The following is a 24,799-nucleotide window of genomic DNA, read 5'->3' on the forward strand; positions in this document are numbered from 1 at the left end:
ACATGCAACTCTTGCGCATAGATATAGACATGATAAGTCCTCATCACTCCTTTTTAGGCGTTGCCCGTCTTTTACCTGGGCCTACTCAATGTCTGGAACATAGTTGCCTCGCGCTGCAGCTCTCCCCTGTCTGGAGTAGTGGCTGTCATCAGGCGGAGGATTGGGCTAGATGACACCCCATGAGTTGGCGCAACACGCAGCGGTGAGTGTGGAGCTCACAACCAACACCATCCATGACCTCAAAAGGGTGGTGTACATACCTGATGGAACTTGTGGTCTTGAGGCAGGGCAGATGTGTGGTGAACTCTCTGTCTGAGTGTACCCCTGTTCGAATGGAATCTCATATTGGCCCCAGCCTCCGAAACCCACCCCACCTCAGGAGTAGGAGCCCCACAGCCTGAGCCGCTTCGCGCCAATGTCCTCCATGCCTTTTCGCACTGCGCGGACAGGTTTCCTCTACGGGGTACTGCTATACATCCTTCACTTCCTTACCCTCGCCCATTGTCCGGACATGACCTGGCGTGCCTTGTTGCCAGTCAGCATCAGAGGTCCCCATTGGAGGTCCATCTATGGATGAATTCTCGTCTTTTACATTGGGGACCACGGATGGAGGGTGTTGCGCGTAGAAGTCCCACACAACCATAGGATGCATCGGTTCATGGACTCCCAAGATGCCTGCCCATTTTTCTGCCTTGTGGAGTCTGTGGATCATGTTAGATAGGTTGCTTCAGACTGCATCCCCTTTTCAGTTACTTGAAAAACCTTTTGTTGCAGTTTTGTTTGCATATTAGCCCCACTCTCCTGATCTATGGGCATCCGGTGCGGAGAGGGGTGGAGAAGGAGGAGGACATCCTCGTAAACCTGTTCCTGGGCCTGGCCAAACTTGTCATCAACAGGTTCAGGCTGCGGAAGACTGAGGGGGTCACTCAACCCGACTCTTTGCCCCTTTACCATGGCTACATTTGTGGCTTGATGTCCCTGGAGAGGGAGCATACTGTGCCCATTGGCATGCTTGAGACTTTCTGTGCCCACTGGGCCCCTCAGCCGTATTAACCCCTTTAATCACAGTTTGGTTTAATGCTTTGAAGCTTCATTTATGATTTGCTCTATGTTTAAGGAAGGTTCCCTTTAAGGGACTTTAAATTTGTCCCTTGATTTTTCCCTCAGTTTATTTGATTTAGTTTACCAGGTTATTTGTACTCATCAAAATAGTCGGAAATCTAGCTGCCAAGCATTGAACTCCAAAGCTCACACTCACATCTACACAGATGTGACACAGATGTGGCTCCCACTGCAGGGTTTATGGTGAATTTGCTCAAGAGTTACCCCACTAAAGTTCCCCCATGAGGTTAGGACGTGTGGTGATCACAAGTTAACCAGATGCAACACAACTGAGCAACCACTAGAGGGAGTACGGGAGAGCCATATAAATAGATCAGGACAGGAAGTGAGGACACACTTCACTGAGGGCAGAACTTGGAGCAACACATATACACAAGACACACTTCACAGCAGGCGGGCTGGTAAGCAGGACACACACAGCAAGCAAAGCTGGTAGTTAGCACTGGAAGGTCGTTCTAGGTCGAGCTCTGGAAACTGAACGAACTCACAATAAAGCATCTTCTCCACACTTGAGACTACGAGCTTTATTAAGACACGAGTAACAACACATGGTACCTAGGAGTGATTTCAGACGCTTATGACAGGACAACTCAGCTGCAGATACAGAAAACAAAAAAACAAAAATGGCATGGAAATCTCAACCAAGAATGGCATGGAGATCTCCTGCTGGACATTCGACTTGGGAAGACATTGCTGATGAGAGGATGTGCCTTGGATTCCCACTTCACCTGGACACGACTGGAAAAGTAAGAAGTGTCTGGGAAAGGTTTAAACAAATGTTCGATTTCGCTATCATAGCATATGATGCAGCAGCAGCTTCAGACGAAATTAAAATAGCAATTCTCATCGAAGGAAATGAAGCTTGGAAAGTTTATAATGGATTTAAATACTCAAAAGGTGAAGACAGAAACAGCTTACAAACGGTACTAAACAAATTTGAAGAGTACTGTGAGAAATTTGAACAGCAAGACATACTCAGAGGCCAAACTGCACAGAGACTGAGTGATGCAAAACTTAAAAAATCACCAAAAGAGCAAGAAATCGCGAATGAAAAGTACAGATCAAAAAGAAGAAATAAAAAGAATTTCTCACAAAGCCAAAACGCTGAAACCCTGTCCAAATCGGGAAGAGAAGATTACTTACGAATTTTGCAGTCCTGGTGGGACAGTAAAATCGCTGAAATCCGCGAAAAACGGCAAAAAAATGGCGTTGGAGCACATTTTGCAGTCTCCGGTAAGCAAAGAACTACAAATCGCGTCTGCGCATGCGCCGGAACCGGAAGCCGCGCATGCGCAGTTTGAAAAAGATCGCAGCGCCGATTGTTATGCGCATGCGCAAGCCGCGCATGCGCAGTCAAAAAAAGTCGTCATCGCGGATCGTCATGCGCATGCGCAAGCCGCGCATGCGCAATGGGAACGAAACCGCACAGTGAAGGACGAAAACCGATTTGCGCATGCGCAAGTCATGCCAACGCGTGACGTCATGACGTCTGAGCATCCCGACCACGCCCACTTAAAAGGGAAATGCCCGAAAATTGAAAATAAGACACTTAAAGTGGTAAACACAAATTTTCTTGCCTCAGAACACAGAAAAACGCCTGAACTTACACCAACAGTTAAAAACAACTTGCACAACACCCTGAAAAAAGCAGTCTGCACCACCCAAAGTGAAGAGAACAAAAAGAATTCCGAAACAACAAAAGATGATTTGTTTTTCGAAGAATACTACTCAGACACAGCTGAGTCAGTCGGATATGCTTCTCACAGCATCAGCGACACGGTCGCAAAGTTCAACACGAATCAACTCGTGGTAGAAGAATCCAACCAGGATGATTTGTTTTTCGGAGAATACTACTCAGACACAGCTGAGTCAGTCAGATATGCTTCTCACAGCATCAGCGACACGGTCGCAAACTTCAACACGAATCAACTCGTGGTAGAAGAAGCCAACGAAGATGAAATGGGTATCAAAGAATACTACTCAGACATGGAGGAGTTATTTGGACATGCTGATCACAGCATCAGCGACACCGTTGCAAAGCTCAACACGACTCTACTCATGGTAGATGAATCCAACACCATGAGGCCATGGCAGCTCGTCGATACATTGGATGACAGCAATACCCAAGACGAAGACGACGCCACACAGAGAGCACAGGAAGACTCCACAGAGCGAGCGATGACAGGCTCCACAGTGCGAGTAATGAAAGACTCCAAAAGGGATGCAAGCAAACACTCCCTGGCGAACACCATGCATGAACAAGACCATGCAGGTAAACCCGCAGTATCTGAGCAACCGCAAGCAGACTATGAAAGTCTAACAAGCTCACATGAACAAGAAGAAGACAATGCACCTCTACCCACTGCATGCGAGAACAGTAACAAGGTGATCGCACTCGACGTACAGGATCACAGCGAGACTGACAGTTCTCAGCTTGTCTGTACAGAAGCACAGAGTCGGGCCACCCAGCAGTCCAGAGCGACGATGCCGAAAGAAAACATGCAGATTTTGACTCCAGAAGAGGAGCACCTGGAGTCCAGTGAGATAACATCAACGGAAATCATGAAGATTTCAACTCCAGAAGCGGAGCACCAGGAGTCCACAGACACCACGTCAACTGAAATCATGCAGATTTCAACTCCAGAAGAGGAGCGCCAGGAGTCCACAGATATCACGTCAATTGTAATCATGGAGGTTTTGACTCCAGAAGAGGAGCGCCAAGAATCCAGAGACACCGTGTCAAATGAAATCGAGAAGAATTTGACTCCGGAAGAGGAGCACCAAGAAAGCAAAGCTGAGGAATCCAATTCTCCACAAATGATTGAGGTCACCTGCACCGATGCAACATCAGATCATTCGCACCACTCTCGAGACGAAATGCTCAATGACTCAAATTATCCACTTGGGACACTCATAGAGTATAACAAAAAAAACAAAAGTCAAAAGAAACACAGCAAGAACAAAAGCAACATGAAGCGCGACAAGACCAACAACAATAGCAAGAAGCACAGCAGAAACGAGAACGACAACAGAAAGAACAAAAGCAACATGAAGCGCGACAAGACAAACAACAAAGTCAGGAACAAAGCTAGCGACAACACCAAAGACAGAAACGACAAAAACAGCAACACGAACGGCAACGAAAACAACAAAGTCAGGAACAACGACAGTGCCAACACCAAAGACAGAAACGACAAAAACAGCAACAAGTACGGCAACGAAAACAACAAAAACAGGAACGACAGAGACAACAGCAATGAAACAACGACTTGTACACAATGGTACTACTCGGCACATGAAGGACAATGCCACAGCGCATGGCAAAACGATGACAAGACTACAAACATGTCATGGGATGACGACGAATCGCATAAACACACGTCTGCTCCAGAACGAGCAAGCACACCAGCATCCAAGGCGGATGAGACAATAAATCAACACCACAAGCACAGAAAAAAGGCCATGCCAGTCAACATCAGTGAGGTGACCATGCAAACACCTCGGGATGATGCATTGGGTACTTAAAATAACAAGGAACACCAACAACATTCACAGCGGACTTGCAATATCAATATCACCACGTCATCAACAACAACAAAAAAAAACAAGAAAAAAAAAGCTCTGAACAAATTCATCAAGTTTGGACTCATAAATGTTTTATTGAGATTGGACATATAACTACATTGGCTTTGTACAGTATGCAATAGCACCATCACCTGTATAGATACGCATATCATAAGTAACTGTTTTCTATAATTTTCTTTAACGATGTACAGCAAATATGTAAAGAGAAAAAGGGGGATGGGGTGATCGTAGATTTACTAGATACAAAACAACTGAGCAAACACCAGAGGGAGAGCTACAAACACACCGGGACAGGATGTTCAATTTTCTTTAACGATGTACAGAAAATATGTTAAGAGAAAAAGGGGGATGTGGTGATCACAAGTTAACCAGATGCAACACAACTGAGCAACCACTAGAGGGAGTACGGGAGAGCCATATAAATAGATCAGGACAGGAAGTGAGGACACACTTCACTGAGGGAAGAACTTGGAGCAACACATATACACAAGACACACTTCACAGCAGGCGGGCTGGTAAGCAGGACACACACAGCAAGCAAAGCTGGTAGTTAGCACTGGAAGGTCGTTCTAGGTCGAGCTCTGGAAACTGAACGAACTCACAATAAAGCATCTTCTCCACACTTGAGACTACGAGCTTTATTAAGACACGAGTAACAACACAGGACGCAGATCCATTGAAGGCACTCAACAGCCATCACTCCTCACACGTGAACCACGTCAAAGAGTCAAAGTGTTTCATTCAGATGGAGTTGAGAGGGAAAACTGTGGGGAAGTGGCTATTGTGTGACAGGGGAGGAAGTGATGTTTTTGGAAAGGCACTCACTGAAGGGGAAGCGCATGGGTGGCTGTCCCAGATGCTGGGGGCTGAGGATCAGGGCATTGTCAGGACTCCTCATCGCTCATTTGATGTTCCCTTCCGTTCAGGTTTTTGATTCAATAGAATCATGGAGCCAGTTGAGCTGGCAATTCTATTGATTACGATCACCCAGCAACAGCGACATTGACATGGCGCTACATGCGGCCAAGAACAGCGCCCTGCAGAGGCGGGGCAGGCAGGCCTGTTGGCCTTCCGGAACCAGGGACACATGTGGCACAGCCTCAGAGGAGACACTACAGGCCAAGGATATTCTGATGTCAAGCGTCCTGCCTCCATATGTCAGAGTTCCAATGCCGGAGAAGACTGCATCTGTCCCAGGGGATGGTGGATCACCTCCGCCAGGTGTTGCAAGAGTTGGCACCAACATGGATTGGGAGGTCACCCATTGCCTGTGACCTTGAAAGTTACTGCTGTTCTGAACATCTATGCCAGTGGTTGGCTTCAGGGCAGCACGGGTGACCTGTTTAGCATCTTCCAGTCAGCCGCACACAAATGCATAAGGAAGGTCACAGATGCACTATTCGCAAGGGCCCACATGTTCATCAGCTTGGACTGGCACCAGGTGATACAGGACACAGGACTATGGACTTCGCCTGGATTGCAGGCCTGCCTTAGCTGTGGGATGTCATCGACTGCATCCATGTGGCTCTGCAGTCTCCATGGCGGCACTCTAAGCTCTAAGGAATACCACTCCCTCAATGTCCAGCTCTTCTGCAACCACGTGATACAAATCATGCCGGTGTATACCCATTTCCCGGGGAGAGCCCATGATAGCTGCATCTCGCCGATTTCCAGAGGGAGAGTGACAGCTGCAGACATGTTTCCTCGAGGACAAAGGGTACTCCCTCAGGATGTGGCTGAGGATGGCAGTGCAGGGGCCACAAACACCTGCTGAGATGTGCGCTTGTTGAGAAGGCGATTGGACTGCTCAGGATGCAGTTCCAGTGCCTGGAGCAGTCGGGGGAAGCACTCCAATACAACCCCCAGAGGATGTTCTGCATCATAGTGGTCTACTGCTCTCTGCACAGCCTGGTACTTCAGCGGGACGAGCAGCTGGACCAGGAGAAGCTCGAGGAATGCCACATCGGATGAGCAGAAGGTTCTGGAGGTCAACATGTGGAGGAGGAGGAAGGACATTGAGCGTTGGCCAGGGCCCACATGGGATGAAGGGCCAACAACGTCCTCGTACATCTTGGTTTGAGGACAACCAGGACGAGGGAGTGAAGAGCTCTCCCACTATGGGGTCTTAATTAATAAGGGGATCAGGGGTTATGGGGACAAAGCAGGATAATGGGGGATGAGAAACATATCAGCCATGATTGAATGGCGGAGCAGACTCAATGGGCTGAATGGCCTGATTCGGCTCCTATGTCTTATGGTCTTATGGGCCTGACTTCAACTCACTAATCTGATGCCTCGTGATGGTTTTTACATTCATGTGCAGGATGCTAAATACATTGAGGACAGAGCTTTTCTCCTCTCATCCTCAGTGATATGTCTGAATTCTGCCAGACAGAGAGCTGAATGCATCCTAACAATGAATGGGCTTATCATGGGGTTCAGAGACACTGGACTACACAAACGGGCTACCACTGCCCGTCCAAGACAAGGTTCCTGGTTTTTTTCTCTAGCTCATGTATAAGCTGAGCAGGCTCTCAACACTTTGCCAGAACTTGGCATCCTCCCAAGCAATCCTCCCCACTTGTCCCCAGTCCAGTCGGGGGATGGCTGCCAGGAAGACTGCACCATAATTTTTGGAGGGCGCCCTTACCAAACTGCGGGATGATGTGGAGCAGAGGTGGGACCTCCTCTGCAACTGCTCCCGGAGTTGTCTAATAGCCAAGGTCAATACAGCTGCACCTTCACACACCCTTCACACCTCCACGGTGATCGCTCTCCCATCCACCTCATGGATTCCCAACACTTCTCTTCCCTCACCTCCACTCCCCATGTTCCCCCCAGTAGACAATCTGCTACTGACCCGTATCCAGTCTCTATATCAGTCTTAGGACAAACTCGAAGAGAACCACTTGAGTGGAACAACCTGCCGGAGTCATTCCCGAGCTGAGGTGCCTAATGCCCTTGAGGAGAGAGCCTTTGAGCTCGCAGACAATGAGCAGGACCTGCGCAGAGGGTGAGTGAGGGCTACAGACAAAAGTGAAGACCTTCAAGAGAAACAGCCAAGATGCAAGCCTCACGTGACTCAACTTTCTCCCATGATTTATCTCCTGTGAAGCACTAATGCCATACCCCTCCCCTTGCATGTCATATAGTTGATTGCAGAGATTACGTTTTCCCTGGGTGAGTGTATCAGAGGCAATCCTCCACTAGTGCGGCATGAATCAAGTGCCCAAAATGATTATTGTCAAAGAGGCTCAACAGTTGGGTGTTTTCCCATCATTTTTCACACAGGAACCAAAACTTTGAAAAAATATGGTCAGATTCCACCCCAATAAGTCTGACAGGAACCTGGGGCGGGATGCTCCTTTCTGGGGATGAAGTCTCCACGCCCGCCGGAGAATTGGTGGGAATCACTCTGCACTTGTTCCTCGAAGGTCCGGGGTGATTCTCTGTCTTCAAGGGGGCCAGCAGGGCCTGGCGTGTGTCCCGCAGCTCCGGCCGCGGCCGCACATGCGCATGGCAGCTGGCCACAGGTCTGCGCATGTGCAGGCCCCCGTGCAACATGGCAGCACCCTACAGGGCGCTGAGGAACATAGGCACCCCCCCGGAATGACTGCACCCGCCGATCGGGAACCACCGATCGTGGGCCTGGCCACCATGGAGGCCCACCCAGAGTTGGATCCCCCCGCCCCCCCCCACTAAGACGGCCCGACACCGAGTAGGACCACATGTGAACCAAGCCGGTGGGACTCGGCAACCCGACTGGCGCCACGACAATCGTGCATGCACGATTGGCGGCAATTCTCCGGTCGCCCGCTGGCGTAGGACATTATTTTGGGTAATTCTCCACCCCCGTGCCGAGCCCGATTTTGGCACGAAGAGTGGGAGAATGCCGCCCCTGATTTTCTCATGTGCCAAGTTTGTCAACAGCTCCACCAAGAGCAGTGACCACTGCTATGACTTCAGAGGAAGGTTCATTTGGCCTCTTTAGGGCCTCAATTAGCCCTCAGGTAAATGGGCTGCCTGACACTACCTTGACGTTGGTGAAACTGCAGCGGAGGCATGCTAGGGATAGGTAGGCTTTGGGATGGCACAACTGGCATCGTGCCCAATTTTACAGCTCGCCATCATCCCGCCACTGGAGGTACTTTATCAGAAGACTAAAGCTGCCTGACCATTGGGCAGCTATGAAAACTATGCTGAAAGAAGTATTTATATCGCTCAACTCTTTCTCATTTTGTTTTAAAGATAGGAAATCATTGATTTTCCAAAAGGTCACATTCCAGCATGACAAAACCTTCCAATCATCTTCAACATGCAACTGCAAATGCTTCTGTCTAACTGAGGGACAATCTTGGAAAACTGACTGTCGCTGCCTCAGTCCCCACTGCTCAACGTCCAGCTTTACGTAAATTGGCCCAAGTTAAAACATGAAAACATTTTGGATTTGTTTACAAGATGGGTCATTTTCTTCCCATTTTTAATGTATAATCGATTAGTAATAACATACTTGTGTGCAAATTGAGAATAGGCTTGCGGCCTTTTACTTCAAAATCTTGGCAAATCCATTTAGTCCCAGTGTTGCATGGAGCAGAATTAAAGTTGGAGAAATAATCTTTCTTTAAATCTTCCACATTTTCTGCAAACACTGTGATCTTAATTTGCACTTTGATTTTTATATAAAAGTTTGCTTTATAAAGTATTCAAACATGGATTTAGGATCATCCTGAGCTGCCCATCCAATCATGGTCCAACTGTTTTAAGAACATTTTTATGACAGGTAGTTCATCAACTTTGGATCGCCTTCCAAGCAGTTTCTAATTTTCCTCCATTATATAATGCTTGTGTTTCAAATTCTCAGCAATATACATCTTAAAATGAAACAGGTGAGAGCAGCTTAAAATCCAGACTTCAACATTCCCAGTTATCCCCTGTTAACTGACCTCTAAAGGGTAGTCTTCCACCGTCCTCCTCAGGGGATCCACAACCTGCCAGCAAATGAGGATGCAGAGATCAATGAGCAGCATCCCACCGACAATAATAAGTAGCTTCTGGTCCTTGATGATCTAATGAGAGAGAAAAATACTCTATGATGTTCCCAACGTTCAAATAAAGCCATTTCACAATACTTTCTCCAAGATTAAAATTCAAACGAGTAAATGAAGTCAAACATTCAAAGTTCAAACATGACCTAAGTAACCAAATTCCTTTTTCACTGTTTTACCATTTGTTGGCAGGGAGTTCCGTATTTTGTTGAATGATATTTAACTTGCCCTAATATTAACCACCAGATGTAAGAATCAAAAAGGCGGTTTCCAGAAGTGAGCCCTTGCACATACAAACTCCTGTGACTTTATAAACGTATTATCTGATAAATGTAACACTATACACTATTGAACAAAACACCCTTATTACTGCAGTTTGCCTCCTGTCAGCCTTGGCTTATTGATGACACTTTGTCCTTGGAATCACAGTTGCAGGTTCAGTCCCCATTCCAGGACTGGAGCACGTAATCATAGCTGACATATCAGTGCAGTTCAGAGCATGTGCTCACTGTCAGAGGTGCTGTCTTTCATTGAACTGAGGCACTGTCTGTCCTCTCAGGTGGACATTAAAGAGCCATATCACCACACGCAAAGAAAAGAACTAAAATAGTATAATTGGTCATCTATCTTACTATTATTAACGGTCACAAATTGGCTCAGTATTTTTGCTAAGTTCTAACAGTGACTGCAGTTCAAGAGTACTTCATTGACTGTGAAGTGTTCTGGGTCATCCTGAGGTAATGAAAAGCATGGTTTGAATGCGAGTTCTTTCTTTCATTGGAAATGTCACAAGCTCTCACTTGTCTTAAAAGTTAATGCGTAATGGAATAATATTGTCCAACTGCATGGCACAGGTTATCATTCATGCATCAGATTTATTCAAAGTAAAAATCTATTGGTAGCAATAGATTGTACTAATTTACAACCTTAATTTACACAATATTTGATGAAACAAGAGATATTGCAACTCTGCGCATGCTGACACCTTCCTAATCTTTCTAGCCCGATGCCAATTAGTACATAATAGAGCATAGAATAGAACAGTACAGCACAGAACAGGCCCTTCGGCCCTCAATGTTGTGCCGAGCCATGATCACCCTACTCAAACCCACGTATCCACCCTATACCCGTAACCCAACAACCCCCCCCTTAACCTTACTTTTATTAGGACACTACGGGCAATTTAGCATGGCCAATCCACCTAACCCGCACATCTTTGGACTGTGGGAGGAAACCGGAGCACCCGGAGGAAACCCACGCACACAGGGGGAGGACGTGCAGACTCCACACAGACAGTGACCCAGCCGGGAATCGAACCTGGGACCCTGGAGCTGTGAAGCATTATGCTAACCACCATGCTACCCTGCTGCCCCTTGGATAATTCCATCATTAACATATATGGGGCTGTATTTTTTTGATTTGGTTCCTAACTTCTGATATTCAATGTGCTAGCCTACTGAGCTGTCTTTTCCAATAATGCGTTTAAGGGACTCTATATTGTTCAATCTTATTAACTAACAACTATAGAATCATTAGTGATGATTTTTCATTATTTTCTTCTTTCAGTATGAAATGAGTTCCATCAAAACATTCTCCCCTCACCGTCCCCCATCAGCATTCTTCAGGGATCACTCCCTTTGTGCCACCCTGGTCCACTCCTCCATCGCCCCAACTCCTCATCTTCCCACGACACTTTCCCATGCAATCACAGAAGGTGCAACTCCTTCCTGGCTGTCAAGAGCTCAAACATTCCTTTCAGGTGAAAAAGCATTTCACTTGCACCTCCTCCTCCAATTTGGTTTATTGTATTTGTGGCTCCCAATGTGGTCTCTACATTGGGGAGACTAAACCCAGACTGGGTAACTGCTTCGCGGAGAACCTTTGCTCAGTCCGCAAGTGTGACTCTAAAATTCCTGTTGCTTGCCATTTCAACTCCGCATCTTTTTCTCACATCCACATATCCATCCTTGGCTGGTTTAGCTTAGGGCTAAATCGCTGGCTTTGAAAGCAGACCAAGGCAGGCCAGCAGCACGGTTCAATTCCCCGAACAGGCGCCGGGCTTGTCACAGTAACTTCGTTCGAAGCCTACTTGTGACAAAAAGTGATTTTCATTTCATTTTCATTTTGGCTTGCTGCAATGTTTCAGTGAAGCCCAACGCAAACTGGAGGAACAGCACCTCTTTTTCTGATTTGGCACGTTACAGCCTTCCGGACTTCACATCGAGTTCAACAACTTCAGATTGTGAAATCTTTCTTCCACCCTAAGCCCCTTTTTCAATTCAAAAATGATTTTTGTCCATACGCCCTCACTTTCTCCCCATCCTCCCATCCACACGGCCATCTATCACTTGTTCTTGAGTTTTGTTTTCATAGTGCACTGCTGTTGACACATTCTGTGACCTCACCTTTATGCCACTATCAGCCCCTTCTTTAGTCCTGAACTCCACCATTAACAATAACACTTACTTTGTCTTGTGCCCAAAGCATCTTTAACCAGTCTCTCCTAGCTCCCACCTATCATTGACTTTCTACTTTGCTCAATCTACTCTACCCTCTCTTAAACAGTATAACAACCATCAAATTTCTTCCCCTGGAGCAGAAGAGTCAAACGGGCTCAAAATGGTTTCTCTCTTTGCCAGAGCCTGACATTTTCCAGCATCCACAATATTTAGCTTTTACTTTAAAAGCAGAAAGTTGATGATAGCAATTTTGAATGGGGGAGGACACTATCTGACAAAGCTAGAAATTGTATCACCACAGGCACCTCAACCACAATGTGTTGGTCTGACTTAAACAGGATGCCACCATTCTCAGCCACTTGCCTCTCCCACTCCGCATCCTCAAACATTTTTTTATGCAGAACAGGGTTTTATCCAAGGGGAAGTTTATTCCAGCTGCTTGGTCTTTCTGTATATGTTGGGAGGTGTGGGGATCAAAAGATTTCAGATACACGAGGATGGACAGCACTTTGCTTTTGCAATTTAAAAAGAAAATGAAGGGAAGTAAATTCCATAAATGTTAGTTATAGGGGCTTTTCACAGTAACTCAATTGAAGCCGGCAATAAGTGATTATTATTATTATTATATTGGTATCAGGTGACTTTGGGGCTTGTTACAAAACAAATTTTGGTGGAAATCTACACCAACACAAGAGTCGCATAATTCCAGGAAACATACAAGAGAGTGGCTGTTCCACAGAGAAGCAGAGCTCTGTAAATACACGCTGGAGGCCTTTAGCAGGCAAATGTCAGAAGCTTCACAAACAAACAAGTAAATCTGTAATCAGTGAAAAACTGATGTAAATCAGTTGTATAAAAATTTCTCAGTAAAAAATGTTGCCTTTCTTATGCCACAGTTACACAGAATCATGGGCCAATTTTCACATTTGCACGAATTACATTTTGCATAGCTTTTTTATTTATATAGTTGAACACACTAGTTAACTTGAATATTTTGAAGGCAGCATTGTTAATGTCTCCTGATCTAGTAAGGCATGAATCCTGATCAGTGAGAAGAGAAAGGATGCAAGTTAAATTCTCCCTTTGATAGTGTTTAATTTTATTGCGGAGATAACCAATTATACCAGTAAATTTATTTTATTTTTTTTAAATTTAGAGTAGCCAATTATTTTTTCCAATTAAGGGGCAATTTAGCGTGGCCAATCCACCTAACCTGCACATCTTTGGGTTGTGGGGGTGAAACCCACGCAGACACGGGGAGAATGTGCAAACCCCACACGGACAGTGACCCAGGGCCGGGATTCGAACCCGGGTCCTCAGCGCCGTAGGCAGCAATGCTAACCACTGTGCCACCGTGCTGCCCTTATACCAGTAAATTAAAGCATTGGGTGATAAATACAGTATTTAAAGGGCATTGAACTTTATGCATTCAGTCCTTATCCCACATGGAATTGCACTGAAGAGTATTTAGTTTGGGGAGACAGGAGGAAGACAAATATCAGCTGGACATATTATTGCTGTAGAGAATTGCTATTCCAGACAATGGCAGTGGACAAATTTGCACTCTGGAAGGTAGAGTTCAGACAAGCAAATGATTTATGATCTGTGTCAAGAGTAAAATAGTAACCTGAATGCAAAGCGCAAAGGAATTATGTTATGTCAGCTACACTCAAAATCACTGTTGCATTAACATTCTATACTGCACCAACTTTCAAACTCCGACAGGTGATATAGCAGGGACACCAATTCTAGGTGTTCAATAACGTCACTCGGACAACAACTGCTTGGTGAGACAGACTCTCTTAACATATTCTCTATGAATGCTGCACAGCAGCACTGAAACAAGTGATTTTTATGTGAAAGCAAGATCTCCAAATTCAATTTTTATATCCTACGGTCCTGAGCCTTTTATATTTACGTTAGGACTTTCGATTTCTGACGACGAGACCCGGCCCAACTCGACCCCGAGCGGCCCGCCCAGCGATCCGACCCGGAGACGCCGGCCCAGCAACCCAACCAACCTGGAGATGAAGAAAGAAATATCTATGTGGAGGCCTGACCAAGCCTACTTCAAGACCCGACCCCAGGAGCGCCCAAGGAAGGAACAGACCACGGGACCCAGCCCAATCTGCCTCAGGAAGCCCCTGCCCAGGACCCAGGACCCCAAAATGGTGGAGACCCTGCGCGAGGACCGGAACGCACTGCAAGGTATTCCCGTGCCCGCAGAATGCCGGGACCAGTCCGGATCGCAAACATACCCCTTGACCTCAACCAGCGCCCGGGACCCTGCCCAACATGACCCCGGGAACGTAACCAGCGCCCTGGACCCCACCAGACGCAAAGGTCATACTTCTCCCATCGGATCCCAGGACTACCCAGCTGCAGCCACCAAGCGAGGGAAATGTGGCAGTCTGCAGGTTAGACTGAAGCAACGCAGTTTCAAGACTCCTCTCCCCAGCATACCCCTGGCAAACATCCAAGCGATCGAAAACAAGCTGGATGAACTTAACGTTAGACTTACCTCTCAGAGGGAAGTAAGAGACTGCTGTGTGCTCTGTTTCACAGAGACATGGCTCACCCCTGCCTCACCGGACTGTACCACACAACCTGAAGGCTTCTCAATTCACCGGGCGGACCGCACCACGTCATCAGGCAAAGCAAAGGGTGGAGGGGTTTGCCTCCTCATCAACTCCTCCTGGTGCTTGGATGTGGCGACCCTGGCAACCTACTGCTCCCTGGACCTGGAATACCTGACTGTGAAGAGCCAGCCATACTATCTTCCACGTGGGTCCACTTCAGCCATTATCACAGCGGTCTACATCCCACCCGAGGCAGAGGTGAGGAAGGCGCTGGACGAACTGTGCACATTTATAAACAACAACGAAACAGAAAACCCAGAGGCCTTGTTTATCGTGGCCGGAGACTTCAACAAGGCCAACCTCAAGAGTGTACTGCCAAAATTCTACCAGCACATCTCCTGTCTCACCAGGGGCGACAACATTCTTGACCACTGCTACTCAAAAGTCAAGGGCGCCTACCGTTCCATCACCCGACCGCACTTTGGGAAATCAGACCATAAGACGCTGCTCCATCTCTCTGCATACAAGTAGAAACTCAAGCGGGAGAATCCAGCTGAGAAGGTCATGCAGTACTGGTCCGAGGAAACAGAAGAGCTCTTGCGTGACTGCTCGGAGACAGTGGACTGATCCATATTTAAGAAGTCAGCGACCAACTTAAATGCCACCACCATCCCAGACGTCATCAGCAAATGTGTGGGAGACTGCGTGCCGAAGAAAGCAGTACATACGTTCCCCAACCAGAAACCATGGCTCAATCGCGAGATTGACTCCCTACTGAAGGACAGGTCTGAGGCGTTCAAGTCAGACGACCCTACCAATGCAGGAAATCCAGGTACAACCTCTGTAAAGCCATCCGAGATGCCAAGAGAGAATATCAAACCAAGCTAGAGTCACAGACAGACTCTCGGCAGTTGTGGCAAGGACTAAACAACATAACGGGCTACAAAGCGAAGCCGAGCAGTATCTCCGGCAGCAGTGCACCACTCCCAGATTAACTCAATGCATTCTATGCTCGATTCGAGCAGGAAACCAACAATTATTCGCTGTTGAGTGCCCCAGCAGTCCATAACTCACCCATACCCACCATCACAGCTTCCGAAGTCAGATCGGCCTTCCTGAAAGTGAACCCTCGGAAGGTGACGGGCCTGGACGGGATCCCTGGTCGTACACTCAGAGCCTGCGCTGACCAGCTGGCAGAGGTGTTCGCGGACGTCTTTAACCTGTCCCTACTCCACTCCGAGGTCCCCACCTGTTTCAAGAAGACCACCATAATACCGTGCCAAAGAAGAACCAGGCAACGTGCCTCAATGACTACCGTCTGGTGGCTCTGACTTCAGTCATAATGAAGTGCTTCGAGAGGTTGGTCATGAAGCGCATCACGTCCATACTCCCAGAACGCCTTGATCCACTGCAATTCGCATACCGCCGCAACCGGTCCACAGCAGACGCCATTTCCTTGGCGCTACACTCATCCCTAGAACATCTCGACAACAAGGACTCTGACATCAGACTCCTATTTATTGACTACAGCTCCACCTTCAACACCATAATCCCAGCCAAGCTCATATCAAAGCTCCAAAACCGAGGACTTGGCTCCCCACTCTTCAACTGGATCCTCAACTTTCTGACCAACAGACCACAATCAGTAAGAATGAACAACAACACCTCCTCCACAATAGTCCTCAATACCAGGGCCCCGCAAGGCTGCGTACTTAGCCCCCGACTCTGCTCCCTGTACACACACGACTGTGTGGCAAAATTTGATTCCAACTCCATCTACAAGTTTGCTGACGATACGACCATAGTGGGCCGGATCTCAAATAACGACGAGTCCTGCACATCTTTGGGTTGTGGGGGTGAAATCCACGCAGACACGGGGAGAATGTGCAAACTCCACACGGACAGTGACCCAGGGCCAGGATTTGAACCCGGGTCCTCAGCGCCGTAGGCAGCAATGCTAACCACTGTGCCACCATGCTGCCCTGTCGAGGCTCTGACTTAAGTACAAGGCTCGCAGACAGGAGACACAGATTGCAAATATTCCTGCTGTGAAATGGAATGGAGTCACAGATGTTAGACTATCAGGGATTATGTGGGCCGCAGTCAGAAGTCAGAGATCATGCAGCAGGAGCATTGGAAACACGGTCTACCCCAGCTGCAGGGAAGAACAAGGTCTGTGTGCTCCACAGGAAAAATGTGCAGCTTGGCAGTGTCCCTGGGCTTGGCAGGCTCTCTGAAGGGCTGCAGAGATATGGTGATGGTCATAGGGACCATCTACAGCCTGTAGATAGGGAATTCATAACATGGGGGTGGGTGGGGGATGTGATGCTGGCATTGTGGATTGGTAAGTACCCTGCAGGTTACAGTGCATATAGCCTCCAGATGGGGTGATCCACATATGGCATGAGCGCCTCGCAGGTGATGGGCTCTGCTGCAATGTGTCAAGTCCACCACCACAATGACTATTTCCAGTATTTGTGGGGAGGCTGGAAAATAAAAGCTGGCATCTCTACCTGCATATCGTGATGCTTCAGGTAAATCAGAAGCATGCAGACATGAGCACATTGCCCGAGAGCAAACTAGATTTCTAATTTCACGCTTCAAAATGGTTCAGCAACTCAATAGGCTCATGAGATATTTGGAAAAGCTACATAGTGGAAGACAGGAATACAATCTTGGAGAGTGGAGACTATACTGAAGTGGACACTGAGTTAAGTGCTGTGAATTTCTAGCTGACCACTTCAAAATCACTCAACCTTGAAGGGAAGTGACTGGAAAGCACTTAATTATTTTTGAAGTGGTTGAGGAGCTGTCAATCAAAGCTTGATATTTGTAAACATTGCGGTTCCACCACTTCAGAGTACCTCAACCATGTGTGAGGAAGCTGCCAAGCACAGCCTAGTAAAATCAATATCGCAGAAAAATGTATGAAAGGCTTGCAGCTCAAAGATCTGAGGGCATTTAAACCCAGCTGCCTGGTTTTCTTTTTCCAGGATGTGGCATGTGCTGCTTCCTGTGTCTCAGTCAGCAGGTAAATTGTCCAAGTGAGTGTTAAAGCAGTGATTTTGTTTTCACTGCCTCAGTCTGGACGGATCTCTAGCTTCAAGACAGGGGGCCTCTCTTCTGGTGGGAGCTTCCAGACAAGGGTCCCCTTTCTGGCGGCTTCTTGACAGGTGTTTCTTTCCTTGGGGGGGGGGGGGGGGGGGGGGTTTCCAGACCAGGGTCTCTCTTCTGAAGGGACTTTCTGACAGGAATTTATTTTTTGGGAGAGTCTATGGGGGTCTCTATACTTTATTTAGGAGGTCACTGTGGGTCTCTTTATTTAGGGAGTCTCTGTGGGCAGGGGGGCAGGTCTGGTCACCCCTGTACTGCGGGATGGGCAGAAAATCCGGGGGGGTGGAGCAAATTGCGATGCAGGGGTGCTCAAAATTGCTGCCCGATAGGAGTCCCTCTGGAATCCTTTGTAATCCTCGCCATGCATGAATGTGCATGGCTATGGATTCAGAACTGCTTCTGGATTTCCTGAAATCAGGTGCATTTCAGCTCCTGCAGGAGCACATAGGGCTGGACACTCCGGGGGCCTCCCACTTGTTCTTCGGTGGCACGCCACTCGCTGGCGACAGAATTGTACCTGCCCACCGCTTTTCAACGGATTTCCTATTGTAACCAGCCTACGCCACCGCGAAACCCGCTGGCAGGGATGGGCTGAAAGCGGGAAAAGTGAATCGTAACGACCGGAGAATTCCATCCATAGTCTCACAAATGGAGAATTTACCCTAAGTGTGGGATTTTTCAGTGGGAAAATCCTCAAGCTCCAAAACAAATGACTAAATATGGGTGAATACAGATCTGGACCGTGTCCAATCACCCGGTGGGAATCAGCCTGCCAAACCTGCCCAAATCGACACTTAGTCATTTTTTTGATCAATCGTGTCTGGTGGAATGTCCATTATTTTGAGGTGAGACTTTAGAGACGGGATTCTCCGTTAGCCGATGCCGAAATCGGGACATGTATTTGGACGGAGAATAGCTTCCGACGCCAAAAGCACAGCAGGCGCCGATTTGACGCCAAATCACGATTCTCTGTCACCTGGAAAATGACGTTAATGAGTTTCACTCCACACGTACAGCAGACATCGTTTGCATTTCATTAGCTGGCCCAACCCAGTATTCTCCGGGGCCTTCGCGGTTCCCCACCTCCGATAGGCCGAGTTACCGACGGCATGGCCTTTTCGTAGTAACTTAATTGCAGTGTTAATGAAAGCCGACTTGTGATGTGCTTTTAAAAATCGTATAACTGGTGATGTGGCTGCTGAGGGAGAAAGAGGGGGTACGGAAGGTGTCCAACATCACCATAGTTTGCTGACAATTGTGCCGCTGGCTGGGGAGCTTCTGCCAGGGCCAGGTGGAGTAGTGGGGGGTGGCCAGGAGGTGGGCTGTGAGGTTGGGGTGGACAGGCATGGATCACCATTGCCACAGTCGACAAGGCAGCCATGCAGCTGTGCACATGGCTAACAGCCCACTTTAAACCTTGTGCATGGGTTGTATAGGTGTCCTTCAGGGCACCCCCTGGGTGCCCCCTGGCCCCAGCCGGCCCATCAGCTGTATGGGCGTGCTCCAGCACAACCACTGCATTCTTTTTTGACTTGGATAAGTCTATGTGGGGAGTGCAATGAGTATGTAAGGCTGCAGCTTGTCCGTCTCCTGAGTGTCGATCAAGGAATCTAGAGAATCCCATACCTTTTGTCATTAGACTCTATTGTGTTTCATTGACTTTGTCTATATAAATGTTTCTGGAACCTACCTCTTGATTCAACTGAGGAAGGAGCTGCGCTCCGAAAGCTTGTGATCTGAAACAAACCTGTTGGACTTTACCTGGTGTTGTAAGACTTCTTACTGTGCTCACCCCAGTCCAACACCGGCATCTCCACACCTTGGGAAATGGAGGAGGGAAGAGGGTAAATCACGGAGACCAGGCTTGTGGGTCCCAGCAAGGGCTGCAATGGGAATTGGGGCCCTGGGCGGACAGGTGGAGGGAGAGGGAAAACACGCAGGTGGCTGTAGCTTTCCTGTCCCAAGTCTAAACAGTATTTTCAGCCAAGTTTCCAACCTGTCAACAGTCCCAGCTCACTGTCTGTGTTACAGTGGTGGAGGCAGGAAGGGGCCAATAAGGATCTCAACTGGCACAAGGGTGAGTGAACCACCTGACTCCTCCCCACTGCTTATAATATTGTGGCAATGCAGGGGCAGCAGGAATGGCACCCGTGGCTTTTTGTGGGTGCACCTCCACTTGCAAACCTGCCCACAGGGAGTGTAAAATGCTGCCCTATGAATTTATAGTAATGACTGAGTTGTTAATTTTCTTGTCTCCTTTCCAATTCCTTGCTCATTACCATTTAAGAAATATAATGTTTTATCATTCTTAGGTCCAAAGTAGACAATATTGTATTTCCCCATGTTAAACTCCACATACCACAATTTTGCCCAATCATTAATCCATCAATGTTGCTTTCTGCTCTCATCTACATATTCAGCAGATTTGAATATACATTCCTTCATCCAAGTGTTTTATTAATACAGCAAAAAGCTGCAACCCCAGTCCAACCCCCTCGCAGGCACCACTAGTGATACGCTGCCAATTGGAGTACACTCCATCCCGCATACATACGAATGATGTGAATATACATTCTTACCCTTACAAAGAGGTTGCCTCCAATTCCATGTACTTTGATTTTCCGAACAGAATTTGTACAAAAACCTTGTCACAAGTCTTCTGGAAGTTCAATAAGTTTGTTAAATAGTCCTTTATCACATTAATGATGTCCTTAAAAGTTCAGCTAGGTTAGTTGGACATGACTTTCCCATTACTAATCCATGTGAGCTCCTTCTGATTGGTCTGCATTTGTTCAAGTGTGCCCAGTGCCAATAGGGATGATAAATTTTTACATTGGCTGTTGGACAAAACTTGATTTATATTTTCCGGAGTTATTTCTCACTTTTCTGAAAAGTTATATTATCAATTTGCCTGTCCAGACAGACAATTCCTGAATTAAGCCTTGGCTAACCATTGTCTTATGATAATAATATTATTTTATAGTCACAAGTATGAAGTTACTGTGAAAGGCTTATTCTTCATTACAAACCAGCTATCTAGCTCACTGAGCTAAATCAGCCCTGGTTAAATGGCGTGAGGATATTCCTTGGAAAATGAAAAAGGCAGTGTCTTCTGCTCAGAAATATTACTGTTCTACTGTGTAATCCAATTAAGAGCTCAGCTACTTAACTTGATTGACTGTTTTTTTTTTTTAATTTTGAAAGTCTTAACTTGACCCTTGCTTCCAAATTTGGTTCAATCCATACCTACCTAATTAGTAGATCCTCAGGACAACAAGATTATTACATCAATTACTCCTCTGAAATGTTATTGATTTTGCATTGAAATGCTTCATTGCCTTTTTCTAAAAACAGAAAATGCACCAGTTGCGGGGATGCGGATCTGGGGAGGCTCCTTGACGCTGTGGAGGCCATGAGGGATGTCCTGTTGCTCTGAGGGTCCAGGAGGGTCAGCCATCGGGCAGCCTGGGTTGAGATAGAGGCAGCGGCTGTTAACGGGGGAGTGTGACCAGGAGGACTGGCCTCCAGTGCCAGAAAAAAGGCAATGACCTACACCAGGCAGCATGAGTGTATCGACACCAGCGACTCAGTCACGCCACCCGCCCCCCCACCCCCCGAGACCTTTCTGCCCCCATGAGAGCATTCACAACGGCAACTCTCCGTGTTACCCCCAACCCTCCCTCCACCCCCTCTCCCTTCAACCCCCCCCTAGCCTCCCTCCACCCCCCTCTCCCTTCAACCCCACAACCCTTCCTTCATACCCCCTCTCCCACCACTGTGAATCATGCATGTGGCTAACAATGCCCTCTCCGTGTCTCCTCAAAAAAGTTCTCCCACAGTCGCCAGGAGAAGGCCAGACCGGCGGTGGGATGTCGGACTTAAGAATCCCTTCCACCTTCGAGGATGAGGAATGGGTCCTGGAGGTGGCTGGGGTGGCCGAGGACAGGGTGGTAACCAATGCAGAGGCTGGTGAACGCCACAGAGTTGAGGAACCACTGACTCCACCCGGAGGACCTGTCAAAAATGAGTTTGCCTTACTGACTGACCCATCATCTCATTGACCACATGTCCATTCTCCTGCAGCTCCTCCAGTCAATGCAGCTGGCCTGTCCTGGGTGGCCTCCTCTCCAGCCTCTAAGGAGATCACGTCAGAGTGGAGATCTGAGGAAGACACGATTGAGGCGTCACAGCTGTCATCCCCACCCTCCACCAGCGCAGATACACGCACCTCGGTGGGAAATGTTAGTGGCCAAGCTCCTGTGGCACAATCTGGCGAGCACCACACTGCTGCTGATGCACATCAGGTGGAGGCAGGAACCCCGGCGAGATGCCAGTCGGAGGTCTGCTGGATCCCAGGACCAGCTGGATCCCAGCCTGATGCTGAACCTATGGAAGACATATTCCCAGAGTTCCCAGAGCCGATGGAGACAATAGGACGTGGTCAGGAAATTCCGAGGGAGATGTCAGCGATACTCCAGCAGATCCATAGCTGATTGGAGGAGTCCCAGAGGCGACTGGCAATGCATGGCACCAAGGCCAACACTGCCAGGGTGGTGACCGCAGTGGAGAGCCGGTGCACGATGTCGGTACCATGAGTGAAGCTGTCCAAGGTGACGGCCATTGCTGAGGGCCTCGGCAGAATGTCCACCTCACTGGGGGCTGTGAGCCAGCACCAGGCTAATCTTTGCTGAGGTTCCACGGGACATGTCCTGCTCTCACATGGAAATGTCCAAGGCGCTGCGGAGCTTGTCCCAGTCGCAGGTGGGCATTGCTGCAGGGACTGCAGAGCATGTTCCAGTCCAGTATTGCCAAGGACATCAACACGATGGTGCAGACCATGAAGAGCCGGCAGGGCTGGCAGAGCCAGATGATGCAGGGGCAACCAGGCCTCGAACCTGCTGCCCTTACATCCCACGATGAACCCCAGGGCCCTATGGGCACCGACTAGGAGGAGGGGGCGCTGAGTGCCAACCTGGACCCGTCCTATGTAGTGGTGATGGTGGACACCAGCTCCCACGAGTTCCACCCCTCTGATGACACCGCGTCTCGCAGCCAGCATCCGGAATAGGGCGGCCGTTAATTGAGCCGAGGCCCTCCGGCCCCAAAAAATGGCCATCAGGGACATCGAAAGCCACGGGACGTGGTAAGCAGCTGGCTGCCTCCACCTCTGATGTACATCCTCGGGACACACTTATACATAGTGGTAGAGCTAGGAAGGCAAAGCACATCAAAAGATCTCGGAAGGCACCGGGGCAGAGGAAAGGTAGGTAGGGGGTAAAGGGGGGCACCATCAGGAGACTGGGGAATTCTTAAACACAATAAACACCCTTGTGCACAATGAGTATGATGCCTCTGTCACTTTCTTCCACAATGCGGGCTGATCTCCGAACATGGCCCAGCTCTCCAGGTATCCCCCTCTCTCTGTGGCACTCACCCACCCTCCGGCCATGGACATGTCCCTGGAGCTGTGTCCCATCCCCTGGGTGTTCAGATGTTGACTGCTGCATGCATGGTGTTGCCTCCTGGTGAGTTCAACTGAATATCCAGACATTACGGTCTGATTAAGATGCTAGACAATGACCCCCACGTGCGACATGGCACTCCTACCCATGGGAATCTACTTGGCATGTGTGAAGTGCTCACTTAACCACAATTGCCAATTCCCGATTAGCAATAGCCTTCCAATGCATGGCCAGAGGCCTCAGCAGTCTGTGGGGGTTGTGTGGTCGGTGGGGCAGACAGGCAGGGACAGGAGTTGCACCCAGAAGGGGTCCACGTGATCCAGGGATTGCACCCCCACAACGCCTCCTCCCCATCCTCCCAATGGCGGCTAACGCCTGCGGAGGATCCCTTACCCACTACCGAGCACTGGGGTGGCAAGCTGGGTTCTTTTCCGGTGAGCAAAGCTGGCTACTCACCTCCTCGGATCCCCATAAAAGCCTTTTCACCAGGTTCACGTTTTTCAAAAGGAATACCAATCAGTGCCAGCGTGACCATTTGCTGGGTAGGTCGATGAACGACAGGAGGCCGTTGGATATGGGGTGGCTCAAGTTAATTGTCTGGAAATAAGGCTTAACTGGTGATAATTGGTTTCTTGCCACGCTACGGCAAGATCCCAATTTAGCGTACGGGAGTGGGCCAGTTGCATCGCAAACTATTTGGCGGCCGACATGGTTCTAATTTTTGGCCTCTCCCACTATTCACCAGCCTCGTTTGGGCCAAGGTTCAGAGGTGGACCCGCATTGCGAAAGGAAGTGTCAGAGGCATCATACTCATTGTGCATGAGGGTGTTAATTGTGTTCAACAACTCAGCGCAACCACAGTCGGGGGTGGGTCGATCCACGGACAGGGGGAAACTTTATCAGGGGCTGGGGGCACTGTGGGGGGTTGTCCGAGGTGCGTGAGTCAGCCAAAGGTGGGGACATTATTTTGCGGGCCGGATGCGCCACCATGAAGCAGGCTGCCACCGTGCGCATGCGCGGCCGTGGACCCGGCAATTCGCTGGGCCGTATCAGCAGCTAGAGTCGGGTGTTCTATGCTGCCGGCATGTTAGCTCCCAGCCAAATGGAGGATCGGTGGCTGTTTTACTCCATTTCTTTCTGGCGTAAAACGCCAGCGTGGGAACATTGCCTCAGAATCGGAGAATCCAGCCCGTGGTCTCCCATTTAAGACAGATGAAATTAAGGGCGGGATTCACCGACCCCTTGCCGGGTCAGAGAATTGCCGGAGGGGTGGTGTGAATCCTGCCCCCGCCAGCTGCAGAATTCCCTGGCGCTGGAGAATCACCACATCAGCACTGGTTGAAACTTGTCCAGAGACAGGGCATCTGGCTGGGACACAGCTGTGTCCTGGGATTCAGCAGACCTCAAATTGCCGTCTCACTTGGATGTTCCTG

At 48.6% G+C, this 24,799-nt stretch overlaps 1 protein-coding gene across 1 annotated transcript in view; it reads right to left on the reverse strand.

Annotated features, from left to right (window-relative positions):
- Positions 1-24,799, reverse strand: part of gabbr2 (gamma-aminobutyric acid (GABA) B receptor, 2) — a 1,146,382-nt gene that overhangs the window by 104,600 nt on the left and 1,016,983 nt on the right. Inside the window, exon 13 of the mRNA XM_038797583.1 lies at positions 9,651-9,773. Coding sequence (XP_038653511.1) covers positions 9,651-9,773 — 123 coding nt within the window. The remainder of the gene's footprint in view (positions 1-9,650; positions 9,774-24,799) is intronic.

Source organism: Scyliorhinus canicula, chromosome 5, assembly GCF_902713615.1.
Source record: "Scyliorhinus canicula chromosome 5, sScyCan1.1, whole genome shotgun sequence".
In the NCBI taxonomy this organism is placed as follows: domain Eukaryota; kingdom Metazoa; phylum Chordata; class Chondrichthyes; order Carcharhiniformes; family Scyliorhinidae; genus Scyliorhinus; species Scyliorhinus canicula.